Source organism: Drosophila navojoa, chromosome 2, assembly GCF_054131105.1.
Source record: "Drosophila navojoa isolate 15081-1374.11 chromosome 2, UAZ_NAV_1.0, whole genome shotgun sequence".
NCBI lineage: Eukaryota > Metazoa > Arthropoda > Insecta > Diptera > Drosophilidae > Drosophila > Drosophila navojoa.
The window spans coordinates 1,986,668-2,001,721 of record NC_142890.1 but is presented as its reverse complement, the minus strand read 5'-3'; the positions used below and the strand labels follow the sequence as shown (position 1 = coordinate 2,001,721).

The window sequence follows — 15,054 nt, the reverse complement described above, 5'->3', positions numbered from 1 at the left end:
CGTGTTGTATTTAAAAATAAAACAAATATGCAAACAGCCGTGTTAGGTTTAGTTAGCCTTAAAAGTACCAATATCTTCATAAGTCTGTAAACACTGCCTTTCCCAGTTCGAACTACCTGATTTTGGTACATTTGTAAATGTGACAGCCCTTAAAATTAATCGCATTGCGTTTATCGACTGTCAAGTCAGATGTAGTTGTCAGCTGCTGATTTTCGTTCGTGGCAATTGTTTTAAAATTGCTTTGATTCTAATACAAAAGTTTTAACCGACTATGCATGAGCCAGCAAGAAGGCCATCAGTGGCCGGTGGTACAAGCACTGCTGAAAAGCTTTGCTTTGACAAAAATGAGTTCATGAAGGTTCGTATTCAGAATAATTTTTAAAGTGGTCCTTCAACGCCTTTCGTTTTAAAGGAAAATTTCTCCGTTGATGAGTTTCTACACAAGAATCGCAACGCGCCTAGCCTGGAGCAGTTGCGCGACAACTTGGGCCTATATCTGAAGGGTCTACGTGCCGCTATGATAGATCTCATCAATGAGGACTATGCGGATTTCGTTAATTTGAGTGCCAACTTGGTGGGTCTGGACCAAACCATCGACACTATACAACGCCCTTTGGAGCAATTTCGAACAGAAATCGAGGGCATACACAGTTTAATTGAGGAAAATGTGGTTGAGCTGCGCAACCAGCTCGAGGAGAAGCGTAAATTGCGGGAATATCAACGCAGTTTGCAAAGCCTTAAGAAAGTATACGAGATCATGGAAAAGTTACAGGAGCTGATTGCGAATAAGTTGAGCGAAGACGAGCCCGCCCAGGCTGTTGACTTGGAGCGTGCTGCACTTGACCTGATACAATTGCGGTTCCATGAGAAACACTGCGACACTCTGCTGAGCAATTTACACAGATCCAGAATTCAGCAACTAGAGGAGCAAGTACATCAGGAATTACGTCGTTTCCTGTACACCTCACTGCAGCAGGCCAAGAGCGGTGCCTCCGAGCACTTGGAGCGCTGTCTGCGCATCTACATCACACTCGATGCATGTGACCGAGCAGAGCGCGCTTTTCGCGAAGATATCGTTGCTCCCTATATGAGCGCCATCATTGGCGAGCAGCAGCTGCAGAACTCGCCACAGGGATTGGCTGGCATTTACAGCAAAGTATTGAATTTTATATCGCTGCACATGGCGGATCTGTTGCGTCTAACGCTCTACTCGGATAAGTTAAACGGCTTCAATTTTGTGGTCAATAGCTTTTGGGCTGATGTTGAGATGCGCCTGGAGCTGCACATGAATTCGATATTTGCACCAGGCAACTCGGAGGTGTTCTATGTGAAATACAAATGCACACGCGATTTTCTGGCCAAGATTGAGGAGTTGCTGACGAGCCGCGGCGAAAAGGTAGTCTCCTCCTTTCGCCATCACAATCAAACCAAAAGCTTCGAGGCACGCTGGAATCTACCCGTCTACTTTCAAATATGCTTTCAGGTGAGTTGCGAATCTTGGTTGAGAATTATATTCATAGTCTGGCCTTTAAATTGCAGGAAATCGCCGGAAAATTCGAGGCACAGTTGGAGCCGCTGCTCAAAGATGACTCGCTGCAAGCCCATCCAGAGGGAGGTGCCTATCATCTAATGCCCTTCAATGCTGCCAAAGAAGCATTGACTCGCTGCTGGTCCGAGGGCGTTTATTTGTCGGAGGTATTTGCCAAATTCTACAAGCTCAATGTTCAGGTAGTGTTGCGTCTCTCGCGCTGGATCCGAGATGTTATCAAGGAGGCCAAGAGCAGTAGCTACTCGAAGCCATACACACGGAATCAATTGCTAATTGCTTTATACACGGACACACGCCAATTGGAATCATATTTGCCTCAGTTGCAGCAGCTAATCATGAAGTCGGCGCCTAAGACCAAGAATCTAGCATTGTTCAACAATGTCTTGGGCAAGTCCATAGCCGACTTGATTGACACACTGGGCATGCACCTCACCAATATACAGGACACATTGAAACAGCTGCTAATCACCGAATGCGGAGCAGACAACGTGCGACAAGTCAACGATCTGCCGCGCTTGTACCGCAAGACGAACCGCGAGGTGCCGACTCGTTGCTCCAGCTACGTGGAGCAAATGCTGCGTCCGCTCAAAGCATTTGCGGCTCAGCACGAGAAACAGCTGGGCGCACTAGTGGTGGAGCAGATACTGGTCGAGGTGTGCAGCAACATAACCAAGGCGTAAGTAAAGAAAAGTAAACACAAATTTATATCTATTATATCAATACTTCTCTTAACCCCCCGTAGCTACTACAATGTGGTTAGTGAGGTGCTGACATCTGTGCAGAAAACGGAAGAATCATTGCGTCGCCTACGTAATCTCAAGAGCGGCGGTGCATCCAATTCACAGGGCAGTGGAAGTGCATCCACTGCCGTATCGGATGACGATAAGATACGACTGCAGCTGCGCGTCGATGTAGCCGCCTGGACTCTGGAACTGGGCAAACTAAACTTTAAACCCAAACAAATTGACAAACTCTTGGAGCTCTCCAACATGGTGGAGGAGAGCATCAAGTCGAAGGAGAGTTCTTAATGGAGGAAGGCAAATCAAACAAAATTATATTTGAAAATATTTACATGCTTCAATTTATTTACTGTTAACCGATTGCTAGTTTTTCTTTAGGCACAAGATTTGTATATAGTTAAATTATTTGTATATCGTATATAAATGCATCAAATTTCACGTAAACTGTTGTCTGTTGGCCTTGATTTAGTCGCTGTTTGGAATAGAGATAAAAGAGATTACACATCTATCAAAGATTTCTCATGCAAATCAATGTAAAATGCATGCTAAACTGTATAATAAACTGAATTTGTTTATGCATTAGCTATTGTAGAATGCGGGGCAGAGTGCACAGAGAGGAAGACATTAGGATAACTCAAGCAGAAATTGCGTGCTAGTAAAATTCTAAGCAAGCAGCAACAGCTTAATTACAGTTTGAGTTCCTCCGTGTCGGGCAACTTCTTGAAGAACCAGTCCAAATGCTCTTCGGTGACCTCGGACAAGGTGGCTGGTTGCCATTTGGGCTTCTGATCCTTGTCGATGAGCAGGGCGCGCACACCCTCCTTGAAGTCGGCGCGTGGCTCCAGGTGGCGCACGGCCAGCCGATATTCCATGATCAGGCACTGGGCCAGCGATAGCTGGGCTCCTAGCTCCAACTGACGGAATGTTACCTTCAGCGAGGTGGGAGAGACTTTGCTAAGGATCTATAAATAAATATATAAATAAATGGATTCAATTAGCTTTTAGCATCGCTTGTTAAGTTAATATGCGAAACGTGGCATGCGCCACGAGGCGTTAATTGAATTTGTTTTTCTCTTTATATACATATAATATTTGTTTGTTATATAATACTGTCTAAATATTTATGCGTAGCATACGTCAATTAGCAGCTGGATCGCACGACTCTTATCACCTATTTATGTACTAAACACTGACCTCCAGCTGTTTCTTTGCCCAATCACTGTCATCGGTTCGCAAGCTCTCCAGTATTTCCTCCACGGAGCCGGCTGAGAAGTGCTTGTTGATCTGCTCCAGCACGGGCGTCAATGAGAACGGCTTCTCCGGTTTCGAATGGAACTTTTCCAAAATCTCAGGCACATCATCGGCATCTGGGCAGTTGAGCAACGCAGTTTCCAATTCTGGCACTTTACTGCTCTCGCAGTAGTGGGTAGCAATGCCAGCATAGTAGACATCGCCGCCGCGTAACCTATGACCAGTCAGTCCCAAGTAGATACCTAGCTTGCCTTGCAGACGTGGCAGGAAATATGAACCGCCCACATCGGGAAAGAGCCCAATGGCCGTTTCGGGCATTGCAAACAGCGTGCGATCGGTGGCCACACGATATTTACCATGGACACTGAGACCCACTCCACCGCCCATTGTAATGCCATCGATAATGGCAATGTAGGGTATCTTGTAGTTGCCGATCAGCGCATTCGTTGTGTACTCCTCGCGGAAGAAGCTCTTCGACTCGTCCGTGGGTCCTGCATCGACCAGAGCGCGCACATCGCCACCCGCACAAAACGCCTTCTCCCCGGTGCCCTTGATGATCATCAGGGATTTGGATTTTTCACATTTTTTCAAATGTTTGTAGATCTTGCGCACCATCTCTAAATTGATGGCATTTAGTGCTTTGGGCCTGTTTATGATAATCATGCCCTTGTTAGATGACTCCGTGGCCAGCACGGAGGACGAGGAGAGGCGCGTGGAGTTTGCCATCGGCATGTTAATTGTTGTTGTTTCTGTTAATCTCGCACCGGCGGCGCACAGCAATGGCAATCGGGTGTAGGTACGATGACCAAGAGTGTAGGCTAACCTTTGAATTGGATTTTGCTGTGGCGCGTTTTGGTTAGAATCTCATTAGAAATTTTATTATGTGTTCATTTGCATTATTTACCATTTTGAAATTAGTTTCACTTTAATTTATTTTTATTTTGCCCCTCCGCACAACGAGTTGCGCAATAACAAACAGAATCTTACGGTGTTGCCGTACGCAGCGATAAACGTTTAGAATACGATTACTGTGAACTTTTGCGTATTTTAATTCAATTTAAAGAGGATTGCGATCCGTGATTATTCAACCACAGAATAATTACAATTGCGCTGTATTGATACTAGTTGCAGCATTAAATAGAATAGTAACAATAAGTAGAGTTGCAGCACCCGAATGCAGGGTGGCAACTCTGTGGCTAAACGGAACAATGCAAATCGCATATAAAACGTTTATGCCATGATTTAGATTGTTGAAATTGTTAACGTAATGTTTGTTCTATGCATATTAAAGATCGTTTGTGATGCAAATATGAGAAAATATAAAGTTAAATTTAACACTGAATTTCTTAAATTTCTTACATAAATTAAAGTCTTTTTATGCATATATAATATTGATTATAGTGTAATTATCAATATATTTTACATTCGTTTATATCGTTAAATCCATATTGAAATGATATTCGAAAATTCATTATCTGCTTTTGCATACATAATCTATAAAATCGAGAACTGATAAAACGTAATCAGCTTGCATTCTATAAATTGTGATTTGGTGTGCATAATATCAACGTAAACAAAAGCTTATCGCGTTTGGCGTGCGTGTAAACCTATTAATACGAGAACAAGCACGAAGAAAACTAAAGCTTAACTTTATCATTCTCATATTTAAACAAATAAACGGTGAGTAAATATCGGTAATCAGCACCACAAGGCAGCAGAATGCCTATGATTCAGTGGGGTAAGAGCCAGCGAGTGGCTCACATTGAATTGTCTGTGCGATGCCATCGTTCTTTAAATTGTCGAAAATACGTACAAAGCGCCGTCGCTCATCCGTTTCCAAATCCAAACAGATGAACTATGATGCACTACTCTCACAGTTGACCGACGACAAGCTGGTAATCTACGAAAACAGCGCCGAGGTTGGCGGTGGTGCCGCTGGCACGGCTGCCTCCCTTGTCGATGGCGACGTTCAGGATGGCGCCATCGAGGAGGAGCAAGCAGCGCCCATACAAACAATACACCACAGGGCATTAGTTGCTCCGAGAGCGACTGCTGTGTCAGCAACGGCAATGGGAACGACACCTGCAACAAGTGCAAACCTCAACCCAAAACTGGAAAATGCTACGACAGCGACTCCACAGCGCAAAATATCGACGTCATCACGTTTCATGAATGCGTTTACTCAGCTTTATGGCGGCAATAGCAGCAGCAATACCAATACCAACAGCAACAATAACAGTAATAGCAACAACCACAGCGCTGGTCACGTGGAACTGCATAGCGATGATCCCGATCTGGCGGCAAATCGCACACCGACCAAGGGCATGGAATCCAAGCTGGTGGCCATGTGGCATAATGTCAAATATGGCTGGACGGGAAAAATGCGACAAACGAGTTTCTCGAAGGAGCAGCCCGTCTGGCTACTTGGGCGTTGCTATCATCGACGCTACACACCTCCTGTTAGCATGGAGAACTCCACAACAGAGATTAATAGCGGTGCTGATACCACGCCAGATAATGCCACATCGGCGTTTGATAGCATCCAAGCAACAACCTCTACTCCGTCGTCCTCCATTTATTCCTCCATAAATCCGCAACAAATAAATGAAATTGTTGTGCCCCAAGAGCTGGGCATGGATGCGGCTGAAAATCAACTGGCCGAAAGTCCGTGGGAGGAGGGTATTGAGGGTTTTCGTCGTGATTTCCACAGCCGCATCTGGATGACCTATCGCCGTGAATTCCCCACTATGAATGGCTCCAATTACACCTCAGACTGCGGCTGGGGCTGTATGCTGCGGAGTGGCCAAATGTTGTTGGCTCAGGGTCTCATCTGTCACTTTTTGGGTCGCAGTAAGTGTGAGTCTGTTGCTACAGTAAACACTGTTAATTGTGTACTTTGTTTTCCGACAGGCTGGCGCTACGATGCGGATACGCAGCTGCATTCCACATACGAGGATAATATGCATAAAAAGATAATCAAGTGGTTTGGCGACAGCTCCTCAAAAAACAGTCCCTTTTCCATCCATGCGCTGGTGCGCCTCGGCGAGCAGCTGGGCAAGAAGCCAGGCGATTGGTATGGCCCCGCCTCGGTCTCCTATTTATTAAAGTGAGTCGCAGATCTGAGTTGTAAGAGGTTTCATTAATAATATATTCCATTAATTATCCAGACACGCCTTAGAGCATGCCGCTCGAGAAAATGCCGACTTTGACAATATAAGTGTCTACGTGGCCAAAGATTGCACTAGTAAGCTGTACTCTATATACTCCGCACCCATTATTAATTGCTGTGTTTATAGTTTACATTCAAGATGTTGAGGAGCTGTGCAGCATACCGGAGCCGGCTCCCAAGCCTCATGTGCCTTGGCAGCAAGCGAAACGCTCGACTAGCGATGCGCCCAAGCCTGACCAGCATTGGAAATCTTTGATTGTCCTGATACCACTACGTCTGGGCACTGACAAACTGAATCCCGTTTATGCGCACTGCCTGAAGCTCTTGCTCAGCACGGAATACTGCCTGGGCATCATTGGCGGCAAGCCCAAGCATTCGCTCTACTTTGTGGGCTTCCAGGAGGACAAATTGATACATCTGGATCCGCACTACTGCCAGGAGATGGTGGATGTTAATCAAGAGACTTTTCCCATGCACTCGTTTCACTGTAAATCGCCACGAAAGCTGAAGTCCAGCAAGATGGACCCAAGCTGCTGCATTGGTTTCTATTGCCCTACCAAAACTGATTTCGATAGCTTTGTGGAGAGCGTGCAATTGGTGAATGGAGTTGACATTAATTGAGGGCAATATATAATCCTTCCATTTATTTGACAGTATTTGCATCCCATGCGTTGCGCTTCTGGCGTTACCCAGGACAAATCAACGGCACCAGCAGCCCAATCCCAATCTTCAGCCCAGCACCCGCCTCAAGTGGACCCGCCCGAGATGAATTATCCGCTGTTCACTTTCTCGCGTGGTCGCTGCCTAGACCATGCGCGCGATGAGATGAGCGACTCGCTCTACAAGCCACTCATATCGCAGGTGGCTGCCTTAACCCAAGAACTGGAGGGCATTGCTCCGCAGCAGTTGCATGGCTACGAACAGGATCCGGATGATAGTGAAAGCGAGGAGTTTGTGCTGCTTTAAGCCAGCCATTTGATCCACATATACTATTTATATACACATAGCAATAAGTCTTGGATGCCCTCTCTATATCTTCCCCTGTTACCCTGAAGCGCAGCCTCGGTAACTGTGTGAACTGTGTTATATTCTTTTGATTGCTTTATTATTATTCTGATTATGATTAGCTATTATAATTTTTCGCTTATTGTTAGGTAGATCGTGTCGCCGTTGCTCGCTCGCTAGCTTGCCCAAAACTAAGTAAAACCGACGTGCATCTCAACATTAAAGACTTTGTTAATATACAGACACTCCCATACACACACACATATATACATGTATATATATTTATAAATTGCACATTTGCCTATTATATTTTATTCATTGTGATTATTTTCAATTTGCAACCTTTGCTCCAATTGATTTCATTTTTTGTATATCCTCAACAAGTTTTATGCTTCACTCTGATTATTGCTATTTATATTATTATTTCCTATATTTGTATAAATAGTTTATGTAATTCTCGGTATTATTATTTTGTGATGCGAATACTGTGTGGAATTGAAGCGTAATTAATCAACAGTGTAACAAGTGTTTCGCTGCTCTCGAAAGTATTTTATTTGTAGTCCCATGTCTTAGATTGTAATTAAATTATGTTTTGTCTCCTAGTGGTTCCTTCATTATTTAGTTATAAACATTAATTGTAAATACCCTTGCGAATAAATAAATAAATCTAATAGTAAATACATATAAATAACTTAATATTTAATTTAAATATTATAAATATCAGCTTAATCTAGTTTCATAGTCGGAGTGGAACATTCAAGTTCTCCAGGTGTTAGTTCGAAGATATGATATGGATGACTTGTCAGAGACATAGATAGTGTTGATAAGGCAGGCAGCGTGAACAGCACATCAGAAAAACATGAATGAGTAGTTCATTAAAAAAAATATTACCGATCTATTCAGGGGGTTTACGCGCTTGATGGAATTCAGCTGTGTGACACATTCGTTGATAAAGAGAAACTGAGATTATGGAAACATATTATTGGACATAGATATATAGATAATTTTGAGACATTCATTCTTCTTTGTGGTTGATTTGTAAATTTGTTACTGACGGTAAAAATAATATCAGTAATTAAATAAGAGATTCCTTATAAAAGATATATGTATGTATATGCCCCAGAAAGATCGTCGAACAAAAATTTGTAAAAATATAAATATCTATAAAAGTCATAAAATTGCTTTTAAAAAACTTCAAAAGAGTTCCCTTCCCTTATATTGATATTGGATTGCTTTGAAGATGGATGCAACTTACGGCTATGACCAGATGTCTTTAACTTAGAGAAGGGATTCCCTTTGGAAGAGCCCTTATTGCTGCGATTCCTTAGGCGATTCGCGATTCAAGCGCCTCAAGAGTTTGCCGAGATTATCTCGCGCTGTTGTCGCCCGAGAGGAATTAATACTAATGGCAGTCTGATAGCACTCGATGGCTTCCTCCAGCTTGTCCCAGCGATGATAGAGCACGCCGAGATTCGTATGATACAGCATGTTCCGTGGCTCCAACTCAATGACCTGTTTGTATAGAGCCTCCGCCTCCAGATAGTGCTTCAGCTTGCCGAGAACATTCGCCCGTATAAACAGAATGCTCGGCTCATTGGGCAGCTGGGTCAGAGCCTGGGCGGAGATTCGTAGCGCATCTTCGTACATGCCGCGGTTATCCAACATGGTTAAAATATTGGCCCAAGCTTTGGGCTGTCGCGGATTGATGGCAACGGCGTGCTGCCAATGATGCAGTGCCTCGCCGTATTGATGCTGCTCCAGAAATAGATTGCCCATGTTGTAGTAGCAGACGGCATAGTCGGAGCGATATTTGAGGGCCTGTCTATAGCTATCCAGCGCTTGGTCGTATTTCTTTTGCGCCGACTGCACGATGCCCAGATTCATCCAGGCCACGGGAAAGGCGGGATAGGCAGCCAAGGCAGCACGTATGTACTTCTCAGCTGTCTCCAACTGCCCATACTCCCGATAGAGATTGCCCAGATTCATCAGCGCCGACTCGTACTCCGGATAGAGCTGGACAGCCTTCAGATAGTGATGGAAGGCACGGCTGCTGTTGCCATTGTCCGTGGCTAGCCGTGCTATGTTATAGTGCACCTTGGCATTGTTGGGGCACACCTGCAGCGCCGAGCTGAACAGCTGCTCCTCGTTTAACCACTCGGCTGCACGTTGACGAGTGCGCAGCATAAACACGGCAAAGAGCAGCATAAGAAGCGTCTGCAGGGCTATACGGCAATATCTGTTGCCAGCATAGTTTTGATAGCAGTAGAGAAAGCCGTAGACGGACACCAGACAAAAGCCAATCGATGGCACATACAGTGTGCGCTCCGCAATGACAAATCCCACACGAATGATTCCGGATGCGGGCAGAAATGGAATGACCATCAATGCCAAGCCGAGCATGAGGCCTGCGAGCCGTCGAAAGTTCATGAGGGCAACAATGATGAATGAGTAGAAGGCAATGACGGCCTGCAGACGCATATCCCAAATGCTGGTCACCAGATTGATGCAGCCCAGCGCCCAGTCGAAGCACAGCCATTGCGGACATAGCATCAGCCAGAAGTTCACCACGTACAGGTACTGCTGCGACAGTCCTCGCGTGAGCAGCTGCTCGTTGTGTGCAATTGGATTATCCACTGGCTTGAATTCCGGCGCCTCGAAGTTTTGCCACCAGAGGCGCAGGAGCAGCAGAGAGAGCATGCCGCATATATAGCATAGGTAACGCAGACGTCTGGTGATCACTCGCTGCTGTAGCTTCAGCGGCAGCATGTAGGTGCCATTCTGGAAGTAGTCCAGCATAATGCAGGATAACGGTATTGTAATGGCGGACTCCTTGAACAGCATGCCAACTCCCGTAAGCAACAGAATGAGAATAACGCTGCTCACACCTGGCTTGTCCGCGCTGGCGACTGTTAGGAGCAGGCAAAGCAGGTGTATGAGTCCAAACATAAGCTCCGCTCGGCCCACGACGCCGGATACGGCTTCTGTGTGCACTGGATGAGCGGCAAAGAGTGCCGCAGATAGTGTCGCCCATCGTTCAATGTCAATGTCCTCCACATACAGCGAACGTACAAGGCGCCACATGAGCAGCGTATTGACGCAGTGGAGCACGAGATTGAGAAACTTCATGTGGGCAGCATTCAGGCCAAGTAACGCGTATTCGTAATGGAACATGAGCGTTGTCAACGGCCGGAACGATTTGTGTGAATCCGCGCTTAGGAGCGGTGCACCCCAAAAATCGTGGCTAAAGATCGCCGTCCAATTGGTGGGCAACGAGTTGACATTTTTGTTCTTCACTATGGCAACGGTGTCATCGAACACAAATTTGGCACCGCTTAGCCCGCCGTAGCCATAGCAGACCAAACACAACAGCACCAATATCGACTGGCACACCAGGCTGTGTAGCGTTGAGCTTTGCCGCAGATCCAGGCTAGCCATGTTGCCAGTTAAATGCACTGCACACGATTGTTGTTCTTAACTAATGAAATTTTTCCCTTTTGACCACGCAGTTTGTATACATCGCTAGCTGAGCGGGGGATGTCTACCCACTGGCAGCCGTAAGCGCGACTTTGGCAATTCACATGTCAACGTCGGAGTCAGCTGTTGAGTGCAAGTACTTACCATATATGATTTGCTGTGGGAATTCAGTAACAGATCTCGCAGACATATTTAACTAACACACAAAAGTACAATGAATTAATTTAAAATAGTGAAAAAATAGAAATTATTTAGTTAAGGTGCAATTGAAGAACTTAACTTTTTAGCAAACTCAATTTTGTACCCATTCACAGCTGCGAGAGCAACTTATGCCATTCACATGCTAACGTCACAGTCAGCTGTTGAGTGCAACTCTAATTTACAGAACGTAAACAGTATTGTTTTAATAATGTCGGAGGAAATTGTATTTGATTGCCTGCATGCTGAGATAGTCAACTATTGCCTAAATAATAGCAAGGTGGAGCATTAAGTCATAGATAATCCATATGTAAACACAAAGCCATTTTGCAGGATCAGAATGATCTGGGCACCCTGGAGTACATAGGCTTTACCACCGGCTATCGTCTGATCGAACGCCTTACGCGAGACGTCGGGCGCTTCAAGGATGAGCTGGAGACAATGAAATTTATATGCACTGACTTCTGGACATTGATTTACAAGAAGCAAGTGGATAACTTGCGCACCAACAACTATGGCATGTACGTGGTGCAGGATAAAGCATTCCGTTTTCTCACACGCATCTCGCCAGGCTCCAAGCAGCTGGAGCAGGCTCCCAAATTTGTAGCCTTCACTTGTGGTCTGGTGCGCGGTGCGCTTAGTAATCTGGGTATCAACAGCACTGTGACGGCTGAAGTGCAGACAATACCCGCCTGCAGATTTCACATAGAAGTCAATAGGGGTTAGGCATAAATATATAGATAACGCATTAATAATACAAATTATAAATATACAATTGCTAATTAACTTGTATATATAGCTAAATAATGTCGAGTTTCTCGTAGATGGCCACCACATTCTGTTCAGTCCATTCGCAAAGATCGCGCAACGCCCATTGTTTGTCGGGCAGCTGAGGTTGCAGAGGATTCGGATCTGTGTGTATGCCCAATGCAGGCTGTGGACCTATTATTATAAGCCACTTGCCTTCAAATGCGCTTAGGTACTCCAGGAAGGCACTTCGATTGTTAAAGTAGCAAAAGAGCAGCGCACAGGGCGCAACGCCCGAGCAACAGCGGCTGAAGAAACTGGGACTCAATTTGGAGTCTGCCTGCTCAATGTAGTTGAGTGGAATAAAACTGCGTACGGCGTATTTGCTGCACCACCAGTTCGGATCCCTTTCCAGGCCATAGACTCGCAGCTCTTGGTCAGCCACCGCGCCGAGCAGCCACTCGAGCAGTCCACTGCCACAGCCAATGCTCAGCACATGGTGAATGTCCAGCTGCCTAAGCACACCATTTAGTCTCTTCAGATCCAATGCTGTGGGCCATATCCAGAGCAATTTGCGCTTCAAGTCCCGTTCCAGTCTGTAGCCAAGCGTCAGTAACTTGCGCCAATTCTGTTTGGCTCCAGCTGCTCGGGTTAGATCATAGATCTCTTGCAGCACCTCTAGTTCCGTTTGCTCGCTCCACATTTTGTGCACTACGCTTGGATAATATAATTACGTATTTCTATTGCTTGCTCATCGAACAGTGCCCAGCCCAGACCCTTGTCATTGACGCAGGCCAACTAGGCAGCAACATCTGAGAGCTCACGACTCATAAATGCTCTATGTGCTATAGTTATATATTGTAATTAATTATAATTGAAATGAACCAATGTATGCTTTCTCGTTGAGACTAGCTTTTATATTGTTTCGAATCAAACACTGAAGAATAATTTTTACATTTATCACTAGAATACAATATACACAAATACTTAACTCTAACAATATAATATACATACATACATACATGTGTAGATGGAACCACTGCCCAAATTCAAGAACTTTCAAAAGAATAATCTAAGCGTAATGAAGCTCATTTTACAGTTTGATTTGCTGTGTGTATGGCAGGACAAGCTTCTATATCTTTTCACTAAGCATGACTATATAGCTTGTCTATAAGCATATACACACACCGTTAACTAGTTAAAATACGCTTAGCAAGTGTATTATATGGCATCAGGCCAGCATTTCATTCAGCTATATGTATAAATAACTACATTGACCCCATCTCGTTATTATGCCTTATGCCAATCGATCAGTTCACATCTTATTTAAATTCTTGAGCAAGACATTCTCTCGACTTCCTTAAGGATCTGCTAGCCCTAGCTAATACCATAATTCTTAATTGGTATGTTCGTTTTCATAAAAGTATTTGAAATTCTTGCGCCAATGTCTAAAGCAGGAGCTGCTCTGGTCAGGCAAAGGTGGATGTTGCGGTGCCAGCTGCGTCGCTTGTTGCTCAGCGGTTGGCGGTGTCGACTCGTCCATGTCCAGGCCAGTACTGCTCAGCTCATTGGAGTACTCCTCGTTATCCAAATCCAATATGATTTTGCGATATAATTTTACATTCTCTTTTTGCACTTTATCGGGCAGCGATTTCTCCGGCGGCGGCTTCTCCGGCTCCAGTTCGGGCACTACCACCGGCTGCACATTGCCCACACTCATGATGACGCTGCTGTAGCGCAGACTCGGCGCAGTTGGCTGCTCTGCAGCAGCTGGCACAGTTGTGGTGCTCTGCTCAACATCTAAGACTTTTACGCCCGCATCGAATTCAATGCCTGGATGCATGGAGCGCATATGCCGCTGCATATTGTCACGCCGGCTGACTGTGACGTCACATTGCAGACATTGATAACGCGGATTGGCTGTGTGTTGCTTCACGTGCCGCTGCAGTGCATCCACGTCATTGTAGGTCTTATTGCATTGGGAGCAAGCATGCCGCGGACGCTGAGTGTGTCGGGCTTGGTGCAATCTGAGCGTGGAGGAGCGCAGAAAGCACTTGTTGCACACATTGCACTGGTGCCGGCGGCTATTCGGCTCGTGCTTCACACGATGCTGCCGTAAATTCGCCTTGGTTAGATAGTGCTTGGAGCAGTCAACACATTTGTATGGCAAGCCGTTGCCGCTGTGCAGAACAGCGTGAGCCGTGAGGGCGCCCTGGCTGCGAAAGGTTCTTGAGCATTGCTGGCAGGGAAAGCCGGATGAGTTGTGAGTACGCATATGGCGTTGCAACAAGAGCTCCTGCCTAAAGGTTTTACCACAATGGGAACAGCTGAAACTGGGACTGTTGTGGCTCTTTTGGTGATACTTCAGATGCGAACGTGTGGCAAATCGCTGGAAAATAATAATTGTTACACATATATTTATATTGAAGATTCAGCTTTTGTTTTAAATTACCCGTGCGCATTGAGTGCAAGGAAACTTCTTGAGGATCTCATTGCCACAGCTACGATGATAATACTGTTGTGTGCGACTGCGGAAGCTCTTGTTGCACACAGAGCAATGATAGCCCTGTGTCGTGCTTGTTATATGTTTGTAATCCACATCCTCAACTGGTTGATCTACAGCATCTGCCGCGGGCTCAAGCTCCCTTGTCAACTGGCATTCCGAGCAAGCGACTTCATCTGCCAGCAGACACAATCGACATTTGTTGTGTCCACAGCTGTCGGTGACTAGGCGATTTTGTCCAGCTGCTACGCAGTTGCAGCGCGGACATCTGCTCATTATTTCAGAAAACAAACGTTTGTGTTTCAAACAAGAACGAGACTCGATCAATGCACTTGTTGTTGCACGACGCTCTTTGTTAATGCCATTCCAAGGCCAACGCAAGTAGCCAGTCACACCGAAACGTAAACACGAATGCAAC

At 45.4% G+C, this 15,054-nt stretch overlaps 7 protein-coding genes across 9 annotated transcripts; 3 read left to right on the top strand and 4 right to left on the bottom strand.

Annotated features, from left to right (window-relative positions):
• Window positions 1–179: 179 nt before the first annotated feature.
• Cog2 (conserved oligomeric Golgi complex subunit 2) lies at window positions 180–2,871 on the top strand. The gene is made up of 4 exons (XM_018112454.3): window positions 180–358; window positions 413–1,483; window positions 1,540–2,225; window positions 2,292–2,871. Exons 1-4 carry the CDS (start codon window positions 272–274, stop codon window positions 2,575–2,577), a joined length of 2,130 nt encoding a protein of 709 aa, XP_017967943.1. The 5' UTR covers window positions 180–271; the 3' UTR covers window positions 2,578–2,871.
• Hibch (3-hydroxyisobutyryl-CoA hydrolase) lies at window positions 1,263–4,699 on the bottom strand. Of its 2 annotated transcripts, XM_018112457.3 has the most exons (4): window positions 4,445–4,699; window positions 3,484–4,380; window positions 2,980–3,251; window positions 1,263–2,761 (listed from the first exon to the last, which is right to left on the bottom strand). In XM_018112457.3, the coding sequence occupies exons 1-4, from the start codon at window positions 4,445–4,447 to the stop codon at window positions 2,755–2,757; spliced, it is 1,179 nt and encodes a 392-aa protein (XP_017967946.1). In that variant the 5' UTR covers window positions 4,448–4,699; the 3' UTR covers window positions 1,263–2,754. The 2 variants fall into 2 exon arrangements, with proteins under 2 accessions (XP_017967946.1, XP_089112741.1); XM_089256615.1 differs by lacking the exon at window positions 4,445–4,699 and having other exon boundaries at window positions 3,484–4,272.
• Window positions 4,700–5,031: 332 nt separating this feature from the next.
• Window positions 5,032–8,405, top strand: Atg4b (Autophagy-related 4b). 2 transcript variants are annotated; one of them, XM_018112456.3, is made up of 6 exons: window positions 5,032–5,220; window positions 5,391–6,390; window positions 6,451–6,646; window positions 6,708–6,784; window positions 6,837–7,306; window positions 7,364–8,405. In XM_018112456.3, the coding sequence occupies exons 2-6, from the start codon at window positions 5,391–5,393 to the stop codon at window positions 7,673–7,675; spliced, it is 2,055 nt and encodes a 684-aa protein (XP_017967945.1). In that variant the 5' UTR covers window positions 5,032–5,220; the 3' UTR covers window positions 7,676–8,405. The 2 variants fall into 2 exon arrangements, with proteins under 2 accessions (XP_017967945.1, XP_017967944.1); XM_018112455.3 differs by lacking the exon at window positions 5,032–5,220 and having other exon boundaries at window positions 5,242–6,390.
• On the bottom strand, window positions 6,453–11,315 carry Tmtc4 (Transmembrane O-mannosyltransferase targeting cadherins 4). The gene has a single exon (XM_018098048.3). The coding sequence runs from the start codon at window positions 11,147–11,149 to the stop codon at window positions 9,023–9,025; it is 2,127 nt and encodes a 708-aa protein (XP_017953537.1). The 5' UTR covers window positions 11,150–11,315; the 3' UTR covers window positions 6,453–9,022.
• A 186-nt stretch (window positions 11,316–11,501) lies between these two features.
• Window positions 11,502–12,175, top strand: Trs33 (trafficking protein particle complex subunit Trs33). The gene is made up of 2 exons (XM_018098173.3): window positions 11,502–11,666; window positions 11,720–12,175. The coding sequence occupies exons 1-2, from the start codon at window positions 11,529–11,531 to the stop codon at window positions 12,110–12,112; spliced, it is 531 nt and encodes a 176-aa protein (XP_017953662.2). The 5' UTR covers window positions 11,502–11,528; the 3' UTR covers window positions 12,113–12,175.
• On the bottom strand, window positions 12,166–12,969 carry LOC108649157 (uncharacterized). Its single transcript, XM_018098172.3, has one exon. The coding sequence runs from the start codon at window positions 12,834–12,836 to the stop codon at window positions 12,186–12,188; it is 651 nt and encodes a 216-aa protein (XP_017953661.1). The 5' UTR covers window positions 12,837–12,969; the 3' UTR covers window positions 12,166–12,185.
• A 59-nt stretch (window positions 12,970–13,028) lies between these two features.
• LOC108649141 (uncharacterized) lies at window positions 13,029–15,024 on the bottom strand. Its single transcript, XM_018098151.3, has 2 exons — window positions 14,586–15,024; window positions 13,029–14,522 (listed from the first exon to the last, which is right to left on the bottom strand). Exons 1-2 carry the CDS (start codon window positions 14,910–14,912, stop codon window positions 13,530–13,532), a joined length of 1,320 nt encoding a protein of 439 aa, XP_017953640.1. The 5' UTR covers window positions 14,913–15,024; the 3' UTR covers window positions 13,029–13,529.
• Between the last annotated feature and the right edge of the window lie 30 nt (window positions 15,025–15,054).

Bases quoted from the DNA above. Each gene is read 5' to 3' on its own strand.
- Cog2 (XM_018112454.3), top strand. From the start codon at position 272: ATGCATGAGCCAGCAAGAAGGCCATCAGTGGCCGGTGGTACAAGCACT. The intron at 1,484-1,539 runs GTGAGTTGCGAA...TTTAAATTGCAG, and splicing joins ACTTTCAAATATGCTTTCAG to GAAATCGCCGGAAAATTCGA. The intron at 2,226-2,291 runs GTAAGTAAAGAA...AACCCCCCGTAG, and splicing joins TGCAGCAACATAACCAAGGC to CTACTACAATGTGGTTAGTG.
- Hibch (XM_018112457.3), bottom strand. The intron at 3,252-3,483 runs GTCAGTGTTTAG...ATTTATTTATAG, and splicing joins GGGCAAAGAAACAGCTGGAG to ATCCTTAGCAAAGTCTCTCC.
- Atg4b (XM_018112455.3), top strand. From the start codon at position 5,319: ATGCCATCGTTCTTTAAATTGTCGAAAATACGTACAAAGCGCCGTCGC. The intron at 6,391-6,450 runs GTAAGTGTGAGT...GTTTTCCGACAG, and splicing joins CTGTCACTTTTTGGGTCGCA to GCTGGCGCTACGATGCGGAT. The intron at 7,307-7,363 runs GTGAATGGAGTT...TTTATTTGACAG, and splicing joins TTGTGGAGAGCGTGCAATTG to TATTTGCATCCCATGCGTTG.
- Tmtc4 (XM_018098048.3), bottom strand. From the start codon at position 11,149: ATGGCTAGCCTGGATCTGCGGCAAAGCTCAACGCTACACAGCCTGGTG.
- Trs33 (XM_018098173.3), top strand. From the start codon at position 11,529: ATGCTAACGTCACAGTCAGCTGTTGAGTGCAACTCTAATTTACAGAAC. The intron at 11,667-11,719 runs GTGGAGCATTAA...GCCATTTTGCAG, and splicing joins ATTGCCTAAATAATAGCAAG to GATCAGAATGATCTGGGCAC.
- LOC108649157 (XM_018098172.3), bottom strand. From the start codon at position 12,836: ATGTGGAGCGAGCAAACGGAACTAGAGGTGCTGCAAGAGATCTATGAT.
- LOC108649141 (XM_018098151.3), bottom strand. From the start codon at position 14,912: ATGAGCAGATGTCCGCGCTGCAACTGCGTAGCAGCTGGACAAAATCGC. The intron at 14,523-14,585 runs GTAATTTAAAAC...ATTATTTTCCAG, and splicing joins CTTGCACTCAATGCGCACGG to CGATTTGCCACACGTTCGCA.